Source organism: Pagrus pagrus, assembly GCF_965226575.1.
Source record: "Pagrus pagrus genome assembly, chromosome: 4".
In the NCBI taxonomy this organism is placed as follows: domain Eukaryota; kingdom Metazoa; phylum Chordata; class Actinopteri; order Spariformes; family Sparidae; genus Pagrus; species Pagrus pagrus.
In genome coordinates this window covers 33,284,857-33,305,642 of record NC_140188.1, presented here as the reverse complement: position 1 = coordinate 33,305,642, position 20,786 = coordinate 33,284,857, and the positions used below count along the sequence as shown (strand labels likewise).

At 39.1% G+C, this 20,786-nt stretch overlaps 1 protein-coding gene across 6 annotated transcripts in view; it reads left to right on the top strand.

The window, feature by feature from the left end:
- myo18ab (myosin XVIIIA b) overlaps positions 1 to 20,786 on the top strand; it is a 182,098-nt gene that overhangs the window by 51,009 nt on the left and 110,303 nt on the right. For 3 of the 6 annotated variants that reach the window (XM_084351390.1, XM_084351389.1, XM_084351386.1), the window contains 11 exons: positions 1,147 to 1,212; positions 1,860 to 1,947; positions 3,629 to 3,735; positions 4,939 to 5,115; positions 5,571 to 5,781; positions 6,713 to 6,855; positions 11,502 to 11,602; positions 12,348 to 12,411; positions 12,537 to 12,681; positions 18,946 to 19,116; positions 19,931 to 20,021. In XM_084351390.1, coding sequence (XP_084207516.1) covers positions 1,147 to 1,212; positions 1,860 to 1,947; positions 3,629 to 3,735; positions 4,939 to 5,115; positions 5,571 to 5,781; positions 6,713 to 6,855; positions 11,502 to 11,602; positions 12,348 to 12,411; positions 12,537 to 12,681; positions 18,946 to 19,116; positions 19,931 to 20,021 — 1,364 coding nt within the window. Of the gene's footprint in view, positions 1 to 1,146; positions 1,213 to 1,859; positions 1,948 to 3,628; positions 3,736 to 4,938; positions 5,116 to 5,570; positions 5,782 to 6,712; positions 6,856 to 11,501; positions 11,603 to 12,347; positions 12,412 to 12,536; positions 12,682 to 16,424; positions 16,437 to 18,945; positions 19,117 to 19,930; positions 20,022 to 20,786 lie in introns of all 6 variants that reach the window. The other 3 variants (XM_084351391.1, XM_084351388.1, XM_084351387.1) reach the window with 2 other exon arrangements.

Genomic DNA, 20,786 nt, shown 5'->3' with positions numbered 1-20,786 from the left:
ACTGCAGTTCAACCTTTACGCTAATTAATATAACTGGGCACCTGATAATTGTGTGAGGTTATTAAAAATTTTTAAATGATAAACGGCAAAAGTCACTGTTTGTGAGTAATTGTGTCACATTGATTTAGATATTTCACAAGATGTTTTTGCTCTATGTGTTGTATTTTAGGTTATTGGCTATTTTAAATATCAGCAAATATGTATTTTAAGCTCCAAAAAGTACACTATAATAGGTCTGTGCCACAAAGCTGTTATAAATTAGTCATTGAATCAATTTCTTTACTTTAGCTTTTTACTGTCTTTAAATATGTGACATGGGGCCAAACACTTCCCCTGGATGAAATAAAATGGCACCCATAATTTTTCTAATGCTAGTATAGCCAGATAAAAGCATCAAACAACCTTATAAAAAGCACCACAATATATGAAATGACACCTACCCTTAAAATGTTCTGAGGGAAAACCCCCAAACATCTGTTAGAAGCGCCCACCCAAATTCTATATGCCTCATACGCCCATGCATCCAATGGTTTGACAGCAAACCCAAACCCACTGTTGACTCATAAAGTCTACTTCCTGAACAGTCATTGAGTTTTTTGTCTCTTGATATTGGAGACCAAAGAGTGAATTATTCAGTCAAAAGCTTATTGGCAGGTCTTTCTTTGTATTGTCATCGACATGAGCTACAATTTGTAACACAGTGGCATGACGTAACTGCGTTTTTTCATCATACATCAGGCTGATAGAAGCTACCTGCATGGATTTTATATTAAAGATTGCCATGGTGATGGAGTGGTACATTTTGAGACATGCATGTGTGACATTTCCACTCTTAAAGTGAGTGTGGTATGACTAATTTTATTTTCCTATACTCCTTTTTCATTATGCAAAAACTCTCTGTTGTTGTCATGCAACAATTTTATTTCATGAATCTGTAAACACTTCACCAGTGCAAGTGTAATATTCATATTAAGTGGATTATAACGGGTAAATTCCACTCTGTTCAGAAGCATTAACACAGTCTACAGCTACGCAGATGACCTTCTATTTATCTGTGTGCTATCTATTTGTATATGTGTATGTATAACATTCGTTGCTCATATATAACTGTGACCTTTGACCTTTTCATGCTGGCCAAATCACCAGGGATCAGTGGAAGAGGACCCTGTGGTCCTCCTTCAGGCATCTCATGCTGCAGCTAAGCAGTCCCAGGTCTGGCCTGCACTGTGCACTGAGTGTTCATTCACCACCAGCTCATCCCATGATCACCCTGCACTATGAAATGTTGTGCTGTGTTGTGCTCTCTTCCTTTGCTTGTGAAGTGCAGTGTGTCTTGTTCACTTTTCCCATTAAAGTTATGTGAATCTAAGCAGTCACCAATAGCTCTAACTGGAAAAAAACGTGACTTTTCTTCACTGTTAATTCATTTATTCTTTTTATTTATCATTGTTGTGTTCCTCACTTTATCCCCTTTGTGTTCACCAAACCAAGGTAATCCCTGGCATTTTGGTTACCAGGGTTGCTGTTGAACCCCCTTCACTCACCCCTGAGCCTTGATATTTTGAAATTTGTCTGGTTTGAAATTTCTCGCACACATTCTTACATACCACCCTGAAGGAGCATGCAGTGCTCAGTGGACTGTGAGACCTTTCAGTCCACTTTCCCCCACTGCATGGTCATCATTTTGACAGGCTTTTTCCTTCACAACCTTTCAGCATGTACTAGTGTCTGACTGGAAATACTGGAAAAGAGTCAGTAGTCAGTATTACTATGAGTGGTCCAGTTATGTGGCTTGGCAAAAATTATTTCCCCGTCCCTGCTGTCCAGTAATTTTTTTCCTTCTCCTTTCTATCCACCAGGTGAAGACAGAGGAGCAGATTGCAGCAGAGCAGGCCTGGTATGGATCAGAGAAAGTTTGGCTAATCCACAAAGATGGCTTCTCCCTGGGTGAGATTTCAAGCCATTTTTGAAGATATTTGAACTTTTAAAAAACAGTAAATGGTAAAAACAAACTAAAACAATTCTTTAAACAAATCCCATTTGAACTACTCGCATAAAACTTGTTCCTGCAAAAATGTGCCACAACAAAAAGCTCTCCCACAATAATAAACTTTAAAACCATACATATTCACTGCCAAAGCTAGTGAATAAAAGTAAGAAGATATAAGAATGATCATATTCGCCAAAATCCTCTCCGTACATAATTTTTTTCACCTCAATATTACAATAAAAGACAATGACTTAAAGGATTACTCGATTGTTACTGTGTCAGTTCATAAAGTCCATCAAAAAATGTGTGACAGCGGTCCCACAGTAAGTCGGTATTGATACTGTAGCATGCAAAACTCTTCCTTTTCATCTTGTCCCTACCTGTTGATCATTATTTGACATTATTGAACTCTACTACTGCTACTGAATTTACCTGTGATGTCTGACAAACAGACAAACAAACCAACAAACAAACTGAACCAAAGAAATAACCTTCTTGGTGGAGGTAGTAACAGAAAAGACAGGTCTAGTCTATGGATCTTCATATTACATGGTGTATACATTACAAGGGTGTAATAGTACATAAATTCACAAGTTCATTGGGAACTTAGGTTTTGGGTCACAGTTAGGCATGTTTTTGATACACCAGGGAAACAAATGCTAGAAATAATATTTTTGCCTTTTTTTTTTATTTTTTTTTTTAAACTGGCTTATTGGCCATAACTCTGATGTAACTGTTAAGGCTCTCAAATTCTGGCATATTGTATATTATATGTATTGTACTATAATATATAATTAACAAATGTCAAAATGTAGCTACATCATGACACTCATTTATACAGAGCAGCACAACTCGACTGGCCAACAAGCCGCATTGGTGGCACATTCTAGCAGAGCTCAAGCACTTATTTATATATACTAACTATACTTTAAATCTGTATTCTTTAGACTGAGTATGGTCACATATTTGCAGCGATAATCACCAAATCTGCAGTGAAAGACTGCCTTAACACTGTAGAGAGAAGGACTTGCCAACCACACATTCAGGTGATAAATGACATGTTTAAAGTATTTTCACAGGCATACCTGACTACAGCATTGCTGTACAGTTTGACAATTGTCCGTTTTCACTGTTACTATACTGGACAGCCATAATGTCCCATACAATGGATCTAGATGTCATGGTCTTTAATTTGTGTTCGGAGGCAGCATCACAAAATGAAATTTTCTACGCCAGCTTAGTCAACTAACATGCTACAGCTGGGGCACTGCCAACATTTCCTGCGTAACACTGACGCTCTACAATTTCTGTTCTTTTTGTGGGAGTATGTAGACATACAGTAAATAGACTATTTTGGGTGAACAGACTTAAAAAACCTTTCATGGTTGGTGAAAGATTATAAGATTGGAAATGTTTCTGTTACCAGAGAGAGAAGGTTATGTGGTCTCCTCCCATTGTAAGAGGCCTGAGAAGCTCTGGTTACATTCATTTGGTGGTTTGTGGTCTAAAAGTTTAAAAAATAAAAATCCTATATTTTTCCTGCTTTGGTTTTGCCTTTGAATTAATCAGTTGAGACACAAACAGATGAGTATGAGAACTGATAGCTATCCTGTGTTTGTTTCCCTTTTCTCCTCCCAGCCACTGTGGTGAAGACAGAGGATGGCTCTCTGCCAGAGGGCAAGGTGAAAATCAAACTTGAACATGATGGGACAACACTGGATGTGGACGAAGACGATGTGGAGAAGGTAAACAGGATATGGTTAAAGATGGTTAATGGCTGTGCAATAGTTTTTAATAATTTTTGCTTATGGACATTATAAATTATATCATTTGGAAGACTGAATCATGTCAATTGAGGATGTGCAGTACCCATCCTCAAATTTCTATAGGTTGGCGTTTTCATAAATTGTCTGTCTGTGCATCATGCTTGTTTTTGTATGTAAATGTATGTTGGGATGTATGATGTATGAATGTATGTCTGTTTGTACATGGGGATTTGACTTGTGCACTTTATCCTATATGTGTAGCACTTTTTAACTCTTTCTCTTATAATGTTGTTTACTGATGACACAAACACCTTAAAGTCTGACAAGAAGACCTCCATCTTAACTTATTAGCATTAAATGTAATATGTTTTTTTTTGCTTTCAACATATCCCATGTGCAGAGCCCAACAATGAATTGATCCTAATTACAAATATTGTGTGCGTATCCAGAGCCTTAACGGCAGATTCCACTGGGCACGTCTGTATTCTGGCTGTAGACGATCGCTGTAGACATTGTGCCACGGTGCGTTTCATCAGCGTCCCGGAAGCGGCCCTTTGCTCTGCTTTGCTGAGAATCTTCACCAAGTTTTATTGAAGCGGACAGCAGCCGCTTCCAGTTGCACAGAGCTGATAGAGCCAGGCTGGAAGCAGACAGCAGAATGGCATAGTGCATCTGGTCAGTTACAACACCCTGTGCAGACGTGGGATCTACAGCACTACAAGAAAATCAGACATGTAAACAATAAACTCACTTAAAACGCACTAACAATGAAACGATTTAACTTCATAGCCTAGTCAACCATAGTAGAAGCACAAAACATCTAGGAGAAATGACGAAACACACATAATCTGAGCAAGTCAAAAATATCAGGCAGGGATGACGCTCAGCTCCAGAAGCATTCCTGGTGGGATATGGAGGATGAAACAAAACAGTGTTGCACATGCCAGGTAATAGAAACATGCCCAGTGGAATCAAGGAGTTATGTGCTGCCTCAACATTCCTCCAACTGATGCTCCGTACTTGACCTTAAGTACCTGAACCCAGACTTATCTTCCCAAGATCATCTTACATTACCACTGGACCTGAGACTAGCTCCACGTCCAACGGTTCAGGGCTTAAAAAGTCTGTATCTGGTATACATCTTTCCTGTTTGAATGCCATAATCGTCATCTGTTTGTGTAGGCCAACCCTCCATCATACGGCCGATCAGAGGACCTAGCCTCACTGCTCTATCTGAATGAATCCAGTGTGATGCACTGCCTAAGGCAGCGCTACGGAGGCAACCTCATCCACACCTACGCTGGACCCAACATGGTCGTCATCAACCCCCTCAGCACACCCTCCATGTACTCTGAGAAGGTAAGCTTTAAGACTCGCTGACTGCGGCAAACTAGTATTTTAATAATGGCTGTAGGTTTGGAATGATATGTTCAAATTTCAGTTTCAGTCCATGTTGTGTAAATAACACAAGCATTATTTTGCTGAAAATTTGAAGCAAACAAACATTAGACAAGTTTCTCTCAGCAAATGAAAAATATTAAAATTGGTAAATTATTTTGATAAATAAATAATATTGCTCAAGCAATTTTACAGTGTAACGTAAATAGAATTTCTAGGATGAGTGAGGCAGTGTATTAAATTCTACCTGAAATTGAACTCTGAAGAAATATGAAATATAAAATGTCTTAATCATGTTGATAAAGCTTGCAGACCACCTGTCAAGCGTTAGCAGCACTGTGGTTGTGGCTGATGATTTTGTTCGTGCTTCTTTTGTGCTTCTCCCTTGCTTTGAGTATCTTTTGCCTCCTCATCAGGTGATGCACATGTTCAAAGGATGTCGACGTGAGGACTCTGCTCCTCATATCTACTCTGTAGCTCAGTCGGCCTACCGCAACCTACTTACCACCCGGCAGGATCAATCCATCGTGCTGCTGGGCAAATCTGGCAGCGGCAAGACCACAAACTGTCAGCACCTGGTCCAGTATTTGGTCTCCATTGCTGGGAGCACGGGCAAAATCTTCTCTGGTGAGACTGCAGACAGTGAAGAGGGGAACAGAGTAAAAATACATGAATGAATATGATGCACGTCACTTCGTAAGATGCGCATAGTGTTGTGCTATATCACTGCAGTGGGAACTGATGTAGAGTTTGTTAGACAAAAAGAGGTAACAGAACTGCAGTCTGTAAATGGTTTCCTTAAATATAATATGGAGTCTATTTTCTAAGCCTAACTTCCACAAAAAAAATTATCTAAAAATTGAGATTTTTCTTTTTCTTCACAGTTTTCATTTTTGGATCTATACTAAACAAACATGTTTTCTTACATATTGTGAAGTTGTGTTTGCCAGATCATCTCTGCAGCACTACAGTTCTTTGTTATAATGTTGATTCTCACACATTTTACGCTAAACAAAAGATTCTTGTGATTTGGATATTGTACTTTTTTGTGATTTTGTGATTTCAATTAATTTCGATTATTTGTGCAACCCTATTGCCAATATGGTAAACAAACCAACAGTTTATCTAAACCACTTTAGTTGTAGATAAACTTGAAAACTGTCAAAACTGAAGCAGGAAGTGGGTCTATAAACTGATGGATGTTTACAGCAGACAATTGAAAATAAAAATAGGTGGGTGTTCTTTTGAGCTTTGGTCTTTTCGGTCCGTGATCAGTTAGTACCGGTTGCAGACTTACTAGCATCATGGGTGACTTACCTCTGATGTGACTGGTAACTATAAGTTCTGTTTACATGCTGGAACATTTCGAATTTGTCATCTATTCAAGGATGTAATAAGTTGCATGTAGACAAACTGCTCAAGTATTAATTGATAAACAACAGCAGGCGGAACAGAATTCTAGGATCCAATAAAATGGTGATAGCCAGTTTTCAAGAGTTTTCACTGATCCCACAGAAGAAATGATGAGTTACAGTGTTTTATGTCTTTGCTGACACAGCTGAGAAGTGGCAGGCCGTTTACACCATCCTGGAGGCTTTTGGCAACAGCTCCACGTCTATGAACACCAATGCCAGCCGCTTCTCCCACGTAGTGTCCCTCGACTTTGACCAGGCTGGCCAGGTGGCCTTTGCCTCCATCCAGGTAACGAACGCACGCACGCACGTACAGTATGCACACACACACGTATGCACACACACACACACACACACACACACACTCGCGCGCACACGCATTACAGGACTTATACATGCACACACACACTCACACAGACACAGACAAGGCTCTCCAGACCCAGGCTAATCCACTGATAGCCAAATCTAAGTTCAGTAATCAATTTGGTACAAGTGGGAGAAAGAAGGTTACAGGAATATCAGTTTATGTAATAAATACGTATATAAGATACCACCATAATATAATTGAGAAAATGAATGATAAATGAGAATAAAATGAAATAAAATAAATAAAAACAAGAACAAACACATAATCAGAAACAAGAACAAGGAGTTTGCAAATGTGTTAGAAGTGATGCTTTGAAATCATGAAAAGAGGTCGTAGACCTAAGTTGGCATGGGAGATTATTCCAGTCAGACGGAGCCTTGAACTGGAATGAGTGGTGCCCGAATTCTTTAAATATTCTAGGAGTGCGGAAGAAGAGGTGATCGGTATGTCTTAGGTTGTATTGTGTGCTGTAAGGAACTAGAAATTGTTTTAAGTTAGGAAGTAAGGAAGATTAAAGTGAATGCATTTAAAAATGGTGACCAGTGAAAAAATCTTCTGGCTTTTGGGGTTAACCAATTCAGAGATTCGTAAAGAATACAGTGATGAGTTCTGTAGGGACATCTCAGAACAAATCTGTGGAGGCTGTTATAAAGCACGGTGAGAGGGCGAAGATTTGCTTCTGTGGTGTTTTGGTAGATAATGTCTGCATAGTAAAGAATAGGAAATATTAATTGTGTTATGATTCTTTTCCGGACCTGTAATGTGAAGCAATCAATGGAACGATACAGTAATTACAAGCGAGAGTAAATTTTCTTTGTAGTTGAGTCAATGTGTGGCTTAAAGGATAACTGAGAGTCAAGCCAGAGGCCCAAGTATTTACACTCTACTACATTTTCTAGTGGTGCACCATCAAGAAAATTTAAGGACAGGTCTTTGGGTAGTAGATCAGATCTAGTGCTGAAGAACATGCTATGTGATTTTTTCTTATTAAGGAGAAGCTTGTTAGAAGAGAACCATTTTTGAACTCAGTTAAAACTAGATTGTAAGGAGTGCTGAATTTGTGAAATGTTAGGTTAAGATGAGTAGATTACAGTATCATCAGCATAAAGATGAATTAGACAGTCGGAGCAGGTTTGTGGAGGATCATTGACAAAAATGGAAAATAGGAGAGGACCCAAAGATGACCCTTGAGGCACACCTTTTGTTATTGATTTAAAATCAGACTGAGTGCCCTGAAAGGAGACACACTGGCTTCTATTGTGAAGAAAGGAATTAAAAAATAAAACTGATTCTGATGAGAGACCAATAGCATATAGCTTGTCAAGGAGGAGGTAGTGATCAACCATATCGAAAGCTTTTGATAGATCAATGAATATGGCATCAGTAGGCATATTATTGTCAAAGGAGGATAGTATATCATTGGTGAATTTTGTGAGAGCAGTGATCGTCGAGAAGTTGGGTTGAAAGCCAGATTGGTGTGGAGATAAAATATTGTAATCATTGAGATAGTTGGATAATTGGTTAAAGATAAGTTTTTCAAATATTTTTGCAATACTATTGATGATTGAGATGGGTCTATAGTTGTTATTATCTTGGGGGTCACCACCTTTATGTAGAGGGGTCACTCTGGCACATTTCCAAGATGAGTGAGTTACACAGGTAGTCAGGGATAAATTAAATAGATCAGACAGAGGAAATGATAAGGCATGAGAAGCCAATTTAAAGAATTTAATCTCCAGCCCATCTAGACCACAACTGCTCCCAGAGCTTAAACCGTCAATGACCCGTTGAACCTCAGTTGAGGTGATAGTTCTGAAGGAGAAGGAGCTTTTGCACCTTTCATTAATCAGGGTGAGGTCAGAGCATTGAATACTGGACAGAGAATTGCCAGTTTCTGAGAAGTGCTGACTAAAGGCTTCTCCAATTAAAATTGAATCATTAATAATTTCATCATTCATTTTAATATGGATAGTGAGGTTTTTTGTAGTTTTATTTAGTTTTAAAATTGGTTGCTAGGGAGTCTTTATAATAATTAGCTTTAGCATTTCTTGTTTTGGTTGTACATTTATTCCTCAAATCTTTATAAGCAATCCAATCAGAGACATCCTTAGTTGCTCGATATTTTTTCCAAGCCTTGTCTCTTTGTTTGAATAAATTAATAAGTTCTCCTTTAATCCACGGAAGATGTCTACCCTTAACTCTGATTGTTGACCAGGGTGCATGTTTGTTTATGACCTCAAGGAACTCGGTGTAGAAGAAATGCCATGCATCTTCAACATTTGGTATTAACTGAAACCTCTCCCAGTTTATGTTTAAAATGTCCTGGTTAAAGAGATCAGGATTAATGTTGTTAGCTTTCCTTACTTTAATACATTTAGGAGGAAGATGAGGCATTCTAATCTTCCAAACACAAAAGACAATGGAGTGGTCACTTAAAGAATCTGATAATACTCCAGATTGAATAATTCTATCAGGATGGGTGACTAGTATCCAATCAGGATGGGTGACTAGTATCCAATCAAGCAGGGAAGCTGAGCTAGAGCACACCCTGGTGGGTTCAGTTATAAGTTGTGTGAGGTTTATACTGTTGAAAGATTGCGATCGTTGAGAGAGGACTGGTCTAGCCAATTAGAATTAAAATCCCCTAAGATAATTTTCTCACCTGAGTGGTCTAAGGAGTTAATGGTAGATAACATACGATTTGTAGATTCCGTAGGAGATTTAGGAGGTCTATAGATATTTCCAACAATTAATCTTTTGTTCTGGTGAAAAATACAAAGGATTCTCAGTTGGTATGACTACTTCTGAAGTCAGACTTGAGGAGATATACAGTAGGTCAAAAGTCCCCCTCCTCTAGAACCCCTATCACTTCTGTATAGGACATAGTTGTCAAGTTTGACATCATTGTCAGGAATATTACTGTTCAACCAGGTTTCTGAGAGAGTGATTACATGAGGTTTGTTGTAAGTAAGCCAGACTCTTAAAAGGTCAATTTTAGGTAGCAAACTTCTTATATTCAGGTGAACAACTTGCAAACCTTTCACTAAGTTCATTATTCATTTGAGACAATTAAGTATCCACAATTGCTCTCTCCTTATCCTTCCTGACTGATTCTTCTCTAGTTTTGTGTTCTGCTAGTGTCCTTGTCGATACTGGTAGACTGAGGCAGTACCTGCAGCCCAATCAGTTTGTACAGATAGTCCAGCTCCTCCAGGATGGCACATCCATATGTGCGGTCGTAAGAAGGTTTGCTGTGTCTCCCAGCACAGTCTCAAGAGCATGGAGGAGATACCAGGAAACTGGCCGTTACATGAGGAGAGCTAGACAGGGCTGTAGAAGGGCGTCAACACAGCAGCAGGACCGGCATCTGCTCCTTTGTTAGAGGAGGAACAGGAGGAGCACTGCCAGAGCCCTATGAAATGGCCTCCAGCAGGCTACTGGTGTGCATGTTTCTGACCAAACTGTCAGAAACAGACTCCATGAGGGTGGCATGAGGGCCCGATGTCCTCTAGTGGGACATGTGCTCACAGCCCAGCACCGTGCAGCTCGAATGGCATTCACAAGGGAACACCAGAATTGGCAGGTCCGCCATTGGCACCCCCGTCTCTTCACAGATAGAGCAGGTTCACTCTGAGCACATGTTACAGGCAGGAACGAGTCTGGAAATGCCGTGGTGAACGTTCGTCTGCCTGTAACATCATCCAGCATGACCAGTTTGGTGGCGGGTCAGTGATGGTCTTTAAAGGGTCGCACAGACCTTCATGTCATAGCCAACGGTACCCATACTGTTGTTAGGTTCTGGGATGAAATCGTCAGAGCGACTGTCAGACCTTACGCTGGTGCAGTGGGCCCTGGGTTCCTCCTGGTGCAGGACAATGCCCGGCCTCATGTGGGCTGAGTCTGTAGGCAGTTCCTGGATGATGAAGGCATCGATGCCATTGACTGGCCCTCTCATTCCCTGGACCTAATTCCAACTGATCACCTATGGGACGTTATGTATCGGTGCATCCAACGCCTCCAAGTGCAGACTGTCCAGGAGCTCACTGATGCCCTGATCAAGGTCTGGTAGAAGATCCTCCAGGGCACCATCCGCTGACTCATCAGGGGCATGCCCAGATGTTGTCGTGGGTGCTTACAGGCACTCCGGGGCCATACACACTACTGAGTCACATTTTGAGTTGGATCAGCCTGTCAATTAAATTTTTAACTTTGATTTTCAGTGTGATTTGGATCCAGCCCTCAATGGGTTGATGATTTTGGTTTCCATTGACCGTTGTTACGTCATTTTGTTCGCAACAAATTATACAATGTACATCAGTAAAGATTTTCAACTTGAATAATTCATCAAGATCTGATGTGTGATTAAAGTATTCCCTTAATTTTTTTGAGCAGTGTAGTTTCACAGTTGAAATATAAACCAAAGCTAACCAAAGTGTTTCAGATATTACAGGTTTGCAGAACAAAATTGAGACTGTCTGGAAACTCAAATCCACCCACACTTCAACATACTGTACTGTTTATATCCATAGAATATGCACGCTCCTGACTCAGTGCTTCTTTGTGTTTAGACGATGCTGCTGGAGAAACTGCGTGTGAGCAGACGACCTGAAGCAGAGTCCACATTCAACGTCTTTTACTACTTGATGGCCGGAGCCGACAGCAGCCTGAAGTGATTCTTCTAGCAATTCTTTATCAACAGTTTTTGAATAGCATAATTATGGAGTATTTAAAATGTTAAATGTTTTACAAATTATACATATTTATTGTATTTATTTATTCTTTATTGTGTAGTTGTTCCTGGCCAGTTAGTGTTTACAGACAGGAGATGAAATCATGCAGTGTGTTGTGGTTCCTCCTTATCTTTTTTGTTGAGATTATTTTAAACATTTTATAATTTGATAGAATTAGCAGGAGAAATAATCATAAAATAATCAAACTGATCAGCAAACATAAAATGGTGTAATATTGGCCAGACAGCACAGTGTTCTGAGAGTTTCTTAGAAAAATGTCTTTAATGATTCAGATGATCAAGTATCAGGTCAGAGCCACAGCTTACTTCACTCTGATGAAATTTACTCTTCTACAGCTCTCTCTGAGTTTATAGTCCTTGTTGCCAAAGCCACTGTTTCATCTAAATTTAGTGACGGGGCTGAGTCTGAAATCACTCCCTGGTTCCCTCCGTTTACTCTTCCCTATAAAATAATCACTCAGTAGTTCACTCTAAATGCCTTGACTTTTGAATCCTTATCATTTTGCATTACAGATGACAGTTAGTGTTTGATAAACTAAATCAAAAAACGGTGCAATTCATGTGATATTAAAAATGTTGAACAACGTCCAGAGGCGTCAGCATTTCACTGACACCCAGGAACTTCCTGACCCCAGCAGCTTGCCTCTCTCCTCCTCTCTCCCAGAACGGAGCTGCACTTTAACCACCTGGCTGAGAACAGTGCTTTTGGGATCCTACCTCAGTCTAAGGTGATTACACTAAAATGATTTAACTGAGATGTGTCTGTTTGAAGGGATTCATTTCACATTTCCATTGTGTGATCTATGTGGCCTATTATGATCAGTGAAGTTTGATCTGATCTTATCTCCTCCAGCCTGAGGACAAGCAGCGAGCCTCACAGCAGTTCACCAAGCTGCAGGCAGCCATGAAGGTGCTGGGCATCTCTGGTGAAGAGCAGAAGGCCCTCTGGCTCATCTTGGGAGCCATTTATCACTTGGGGGCTGCAGGAGCCACTAAAGGTAGGAACTCCCAACTAACAGCCAGCAAATACATTAGATCTTTCGTGAATGTGCCCCTGACTGTAGTGCTCCATAGCAGCACTATAGCCTTTACTATCTTAGACATTTTAAAAGGGGAGAGGTCAAACCAGGAACAGGCTCATTGAGATGGGGCCAAATATACTGGGAACGAACCGTGAAAATTCTTACACAGATACACAGATGTTTGATAGGCAAGGTCAAGGTTAATTATGAGGCCTGGCTGGATGTTCGATTTTGTTGTGTGTGTTCTCATCTTGTAAGTGCAGATAAGCCCAGAACACAATCTCCAAGACACTTAGTTAATTCCTTTTACAAAACTCACAACTAAGATAAATCTTGATGTATCATTTGCGTGTGGATAAAGATAAACTAACTCAGATATGCATATTTAACCAAATACATGCGTGACATCTCTTTTGCCTGTCTCTAAGACAGCAGTGGCAAATTTCTCCTCCTGTTTTTATCCTCTGTATTGGTCCAAGCTCAGTATAACTTGAAGACTGTGATGTCACTCACAGAATCCCATTCCTTTTCATCAAATGACAAGTAGGACAATGAGAGGGAAAACCAAAAGCACTGTAATATGTAAATACTCTAATGCTTCCTGTCTTTGATTTAATAAACAATTCAAAGATGAGTTCTCACTTCACCATTTATTCACCATTTCACCATTAGATCAACTGAGGAGTTAAAAGTTTGAATTCAGCATTTGTAAAGGTTTGTTAATATCAGTTACAACTTTATAATTGGCATCCAAATAATGTAGATAAATGAACTACACAGTATTTATTAACTATTTACAAATGTTTATGAACATTGGCTGCAATTTAACAATAAACAATTGCTTTGTTTATAAATGCTGGTTAATAAACAGGGATTAAGAGGGTTCCTTTTAAAAATGTACTCTGATAGTTACGTAATGTAACTTAATTATTTTCTGTTACTCTTTGATTACCTCAATACCGAACATATGCAAATGAAGACTAGAGAAAAGACCATAGTGATGAGACTCGTGAAGTGTTATCATGTGTGCACATGTGCCCTTGCAGTTACAGACCAGTATATCATTCTTTATCTTAAAATTGTAATTCTGTTATCCCCACTTTTACTAAATATATATGTAATCTAATTCCATTTTTTTCTGGATTACAGTTACCTTTCTTGTGTATCCTAATTACGTAATTCCGTTACATGTATTCCTTTACTTTCCAGGCCTGTTTATAAAGCATTTCATTGTTTGTTAACAGTGAAATAACTACAAACTTAAGTTTAATTAACTAAAAATGAACTGTTTATTAATGAAGGTTATAATAGTGTGTTAAAAAAATCAATTTATAAAATGGAGTCAGATAATCAAATACTGTGACAGAACAACTGGACTTTAGTCAGTGTGAAATTTACATGGAGCAGTGGAACCAACTTCAGGACTTTTGACTTGTTGCCTCAACCTACTATTTTCTTTCATGTTGTAAATATGATGTAGCATGTTTTCTATTCTGGAAGGCAACAGTTAGTTCTTCCTTAGTTCTTTTTCTCATATCGCTGTCTCTGAACACTTGGTTTATTGGTTTTACCAAGCAAACTGTCTCTGTCCTGCCAACCACGTATTCATTTAAATCACCTCATTACTTGAACATTAATGACAACATGACCCTGCTCTAATTACCATAAACTGTACTGAATTACATGCAAATCCTTTTCACTCAAGTAAAATATACAGACTGGAGTTGACTTTCCACCATGGCCACCAGGTGTCAGGCTTGACATTTGAATGCACACACTCAGCAGGCAGTTTACTGTTTATCTGTTAGCCGCTTTTTGACGTCACGCTGATTGTTCAGTTTGTAAATTGTAGAGAACGATGGTCAACTTAAAGAGTCACCCAAATCACAAAAAAACCTTTTTCACTATAGTGGCAACCTAACAGTGAAGTCTTTCCAGATGTTAGAACCTGTCTTCAGTCATTTGCTCACATTCAGCTTCAAGAGCATTAGTGAGGTCCAACACACAATCTGCTCTCACAAAGGTGTGTTGCTGGTGTTAAAGTCGGGGCTCTGTGCAGGCCAGTAAAGTAGTTCTACACCCAACTAAATCATTTCTTTATATAGCTGGCTTTGGGCACAGGGGCATTGTTGTTGAAACAGGAAAAGGCCTTCAAAGTACCACAAAGTTGGAAACCCATCATTGTCTAAAATATCATTGTATGACTTGGTATTGTCCAAGACCAAACCAGGTTAAAAAGACCCAAGGTATGTCCTCAAACAAGACCCATAAAGAGCATGCAAAAGTATGTTGAGGTTGTTATATTTCTGGACATAAAGTGTATCTGCAGGGCAAGATTCTATGACAGGTAAGTGACAAAATGTTCTTTGTATTTGGTTGAACCGACCAATAAGGATTCTGTTTGCTCTCTAGTTTGCAAAACCTGTAAACACTGGATTGTAGTTAACAGATAAGTGCAGTCAGTTAAAATCCTCCAAGTTAAGCAGCATACATATACAGACCTGTATGTACACCAGCATGGTGCTAGTGATTAGCCTAATGCTGTCTACATAACTTTTGCTATGATTTGGCTCTACAAGACCTGAAGTCAAGTCTCACATGCAGTATCTGGTCTTTATGAAGACTGTCTGCCTAATAATGATATTAATAGCCAAGTCATCTAACCTGTTCAAAATTTTAAAATTGTTTAATTTGTGTTATGATTACTGATATCTAGTACAAATAAAAAACAAACAGCCTTATTTAAATTATTTTATGTCTTAAAGTCTTCTCAATCATAAAATTACATCTAACCCATCCTCATCACCTCTGACCAGTAAGATACTGACAGACTGACAAATCATTCGAGTCATCATGACTCAAGTCAAGTCTTAAACTTCCAAGTCAAGTCAAGTCAAGTCATTTCTCTGGTGTCAAGTCCAGTTGCAGGTCATCAAAATAGTGACTCGAAACGACTCAAGTCCACATCTCTGCCAAATACAGTGGGTTTTCCTGTGTAACGTAGTGCTTGTGGTCTTTTCCCCTAAAGGTTAATGTTCACTTTTATGGTGTTAGCTGTGGTGCTAGTTTAGGCCCAGGACAGGAAGACTCTACAGCAGGTGATTGACTGCCCAGAACATTATTAGTACCCATCTACTGAACATCAGTGATTTTGGTGAAGTGAGGTGTCTGCACAGAGCGCAAAGGATAGTGAAAGAGCAGCGTCATTCCTCAGATGTGAGATGTCTTGCATTATTTTGTTAAATAATAATCAACCCAGGTTTTCTCCAACTAGAATAATCAGCACACCTCATCTGTCAGTTTTTGCCTCCCTGCATCCACATGACAATGAAAAATACCTTGGAGCATGAAAGAACAATACTTATAAGATTGTAGTCAGAAGATTGTAGAAGAAGTCATCAGTCTGCACTGGCTCTTACTTTACTTAGAGGACATTCTTCAGTTGAGTCTATTGTGTTTTTCTGGGGAAACCCCATCAAGGACTCATGGCAGTTGGCAGAGTATCATTAACCATCCCTTTATATATGACAGGGCTTTGTGTTTTCAGCAGTTAGATGTCTAACCTCTCAGCTTGCTCTTTTAAAGCATGATGCTGGGTTGTCAGTGCTGTTTTATGTTTATTATTTTCCTGTGACTGAATTGATAAATCCATGAGCTGTGTTATCTCAAACCCCCTCTCTTTACTTGCATGTTTGCATGCTGCGCCCTATCAAATGCAGACGGAGATGAAGGTAATGGAAAAACAACACACAGGTTGTTGACTGTTTTTCACTTAAAACTTTGTTTCTGAGCCTCTCTTGTTTGTGTTTTCTGTCTTAATGCCTTTATCATTCTTTCCAGGCCTTAAGTCATTAGCATTTTTATTGTTTCTGCTCCTCCTCCCCCTCCTCTCTTCACCTCCTTCTCTCTTGTGTTTTCCTGTTTCCTCATGACTATTCTCCCCGCTCTCTCACCCTTTTCTGTTGCATGAGATGAAAATCACAGGGATCAGAAGTTTGCTGTCCCTTTAAACTGCTCTCTCTGATGCTTCCCATGTCAGCCAAATTCAACTCCCAAACCGCTGTCACACTACAACACATTCTCAAAAGCAGAGTAAAGCTTGTTCACTTTCACTTCTCTAGTTAGTTTCTTGACTTTCTACCACAGAACTTGTATTCCCCAGCTTACCCTGTCTACCCCCATGAAGTTTCTTCTTGGCAGGGGCTCCTGTTGATTCTTTGGCTCTGTGTCTAAGCTTTTGATTGACTGGCTGTGTAGGCTGTCATGTTGCTTTGGTTCATTCTCACAAATGGACTTTGAATCAGACCAAATGGAGATACACCCCTCATACAGACATTCATGCAAACAATCACAGAGAGTCAAGACATGATCAGTAGTGATTAACAGTCTAAATCTGGGTTTTTAAGTTTGATTTCAATGTGATTTCCACCACATATCCCAGATAACACCAATGTTAGCTTTATATTGTATAAAGCTTTTATTTTAGTTTCTCAACTGCCTACAGTAGCAAACACACAATATGATGCCTGTGATCATTTGTTATGTTTCTCTCTATAGAATTACATTTCCTGTAAGTTGGGGCAAGTGGAAGGAATAGATTTTCTTAAAACTGAAAAGCCAAACAGCAGAAGCCAATTACCAGATTTTTAGTACATGATATTGCATAACCTCAAGAAACTGGATTCTACACATCTCATGCTGCAACTCAATCACATCTTTTATGAGAAGTGTTTTGTAACTCCACATCCCCAACTTGTTTCCAAGCCCAAATAGTCAGCTGACATTACTTGACAAAACTCCACTAGAGCAACAGATAACAATATACAACTATATTCACATCCTGAATAGTAGTCCTTAAGTCCAAAAATCAGTAACAATGCTAGGGTCTTACTGTATTTCATATTTGTACACGGACTGCACTGGAGAAATAGGCAGAAAGTGTTATGAGCTAACTAAGCATGATATACAGTTAATATGACAATTTTTCTGTGATCCTTCATTTTAAATATCACACAGATGCTTTCGGTGACCTATATTTATGTTGACCTTGTCAGATGCTGTCGTGATAATACAAGCAGGTAATTGATGAAAGTAATTAATAAAAGTATCCTTGCTGTGACAGCTGTGGATTTTGCCGAGGTGTGAGGTTTGTGATCACCTGCACACGAGTTGGTCTGAGCAGGAGGAAACACAGCTGAACATAATCCATTAAAGACATGCAGGGTGCTTCTGCCTGGGGTTAAGAAGATGTCCTCCTGTAGACTAACTGTGATCACTCATTTTAATGTTGATAGCTGATCACACAGTTGCTGTCATTAACCTGTATTTGTTCTGATCAGACAATGATGGAATTATAGAATAATGATATGCAGCAGTGGATCACAAGTGCTTTCATTTTTATAGATTTTTAATTTTTTGCTAATGTTCCCTCTTCTGTAGACTATGTATTGCTATCAGTTGGAATACACAAAATTGGTTTAATTTCTCACTCATCTATTTTACTTTGTTATAAATAAAATTCTTAAAGTTTTCAGTATCAGTCAATGGTTGAGGATGGTAGTGTGGATGTCTGCTTTGTGGGGGCTGGGCATCCTAACAGGCGGTTAGTGAAACAAAAGGATAAATTGTCATAGTTTGATGAGTTGGGTATTACTGCCTACACAACACAAGTTAAATTTCAAAACATGTTTTAGGCCTTTTTTTGTCTCAATTTTATCACCATGACTTTGCTTAAAAGAATAAACAATACAGGTTAATGACAACAGCTGTACTATATGATTGCAGAGAGATCACAGATATGTCAATAGTGATCATCAGTGTGTGCATCATGAGCTCTTTCTTTTAAAAACCTTTGAAAATACAGCTGTCGAAAGTCACGAACAGGAATGGTCAGTTGTGGTGTAGAGAATTTCGCTAGTGCCACTTTCAAGGGGTGTATTCTCATCAATGTGCCATAACACATTCCTTTATGGGTTAAATGATTAGCTATGGTTGATACTGTTTTTATACTTTTACAGTGTGGTTTCAGTTGATTGTTAGCTACAGCTCAGACAAAAGCAAAGCACTCTGCAGCTGAACAGAAATTATTGATATGTTTTCTGATAATTCTAATGTAGCACCCTACTTACCCCATTCATCTTCCACCCTCTTCTTCGTTCTATACCTGTCATCTTCATCATCTTTCTTTTGGTTCTTATTCCATATTTTTGTGTTTTAAACACTTTTTTGCTTTCTTTGTAGCTGGACGAAGGCAGTTTGCCCGTCATGAATGGGCCCAGAAGGCCGCCTACCTGCTGGGCTGTACCTTGGAGGAACTGTCCTCTTCGATCTTTAAGCACCAAGCCAAAGGACTGCAGCATTCCACCTCCTTCAGAGGAGGATCGGACGAGGCCAGCCAAGGTGACAGCTCAGGTAAAAATCAAAACTGCAGAGTCTTGAATCTCTTTTGTAAAATCATGTGTATGGTTCGGAGTAGCACATCTGGAAAGGCAACATGCGGCGATATGCTAGGACTGCAACCAAGCATTTCTTTAATTACTGATATTGTTGATTATTTTCTCGATTAATTGATCAGTTGTTTGGTCTATAAAATGTCAGAAAATGCTAAACAATTTTGATCAGTGTTCCCTAATTGTCAAGATGAGGTCCTTAAAATGTCTTGTTTTGTCCACAACCCAAAGATATTCAATTTACTGTCATGGTAAGAATAAAACCTGAAAATAGTTACATACACTGTAGAGAAGTGAAATGTAATTGAGAATTCTGTTGATGAAAACTATGTTGCTTGTATGTGGTGAGCCCTTGCCCTAATAAGGTATAGTCCAAAAATGATGATTTAAATCTAGGAATGTCATGTAAAAAAACAAATACTAAGAATGTGACCAAACGCTGATGCCAGCTTTAGGTAATTGACAGTTTCTGTACTGGTGTTGGTCATTACCCAACTAGAAGTGATGTCTGATAGTTATATCTGATTTCTGTAAATGCTGTCTCAAAGAGTTTAGCGCTTGGAGAAAAACACTGACCTTATGTTTTGCTGGAAATGAGTACGAATGTAGCCTTAAAAACACCTGTGCTGGCTCTGAAATATGGCCCCACATATCAGTTGTAGACTGGGGGTCTTTGATTAGAAGTGGTTTGATTTAGAATGAATTTGACTTTCTTCATGTGGTTCTTGTTGGCTCTGACTCTGATTTGTTGTCTTTGGCCCCCCTCTGTTGATCAGGCTCTAAGATCACAGCTCTGGAGTGTTTAGAGGCCATGGCATCTGGACTGTACTCTGAGATCTTCACTCTTGTCGTCTCCCTCATTAACAGGTTAGACCTCATGTTTAACTTCAAATGTGTTACTTTATCATTGTGATGCTGTCGGGAGTTTTTTTTCTTAAGCATCCAAGATGTAATTTCCAATTGTTATGCCTGCTTTCGTACTCGCCCTGTATTCTTTTTCCTCTTGCTCTATTCTTCCTCCCTTCCTTTTAGCTTTTGTTTCCCTGTCCCCCCCCCTTCTATTTATCTTCTTTTCCATTCATCTTTCATTATTACCCCTTTTGTATCTAAATTTTACTCCCTCTCTTCTTTCATAACAGTGTACTTCAAATGCAACAGGCCCTTTTCACTCCTTTTATCTAATATATAGTATAACTCATATCTTAACTCCTTTTAACACACACTGTTTTCAGTATTTAGATTGCAGCTGATAGTTAAAATATTTTTAGAGCTTAAGCCAATGGCCAACTTTTTCGTACATTTCAACACTTTCCAATGTTCAGTGTGTTAATATTTGAAATTGAAATTGCCAAGATAATGGGGCATGATCACAGAACCGTCAAACGTTTTGTTACAAATAGTCAACAGGGTCGCAACAAACAAATTACACTGCCAAAGATTTGAGAAAAATCGAACGTGAAGCTACCAGGAACCCATTATCCTCCAGTGCTGTCATATTCCAGAACTGCAACCTACCTTGAGTGCCCAGAAGTACAAGGTGTTCAGTGCTCAGAGACATGGCCATGGTAAGGAAGGCTGAAACCCGACCACCACTGAACAAAACACATGCGTTGAAGCGTCAAGACTGGGCCA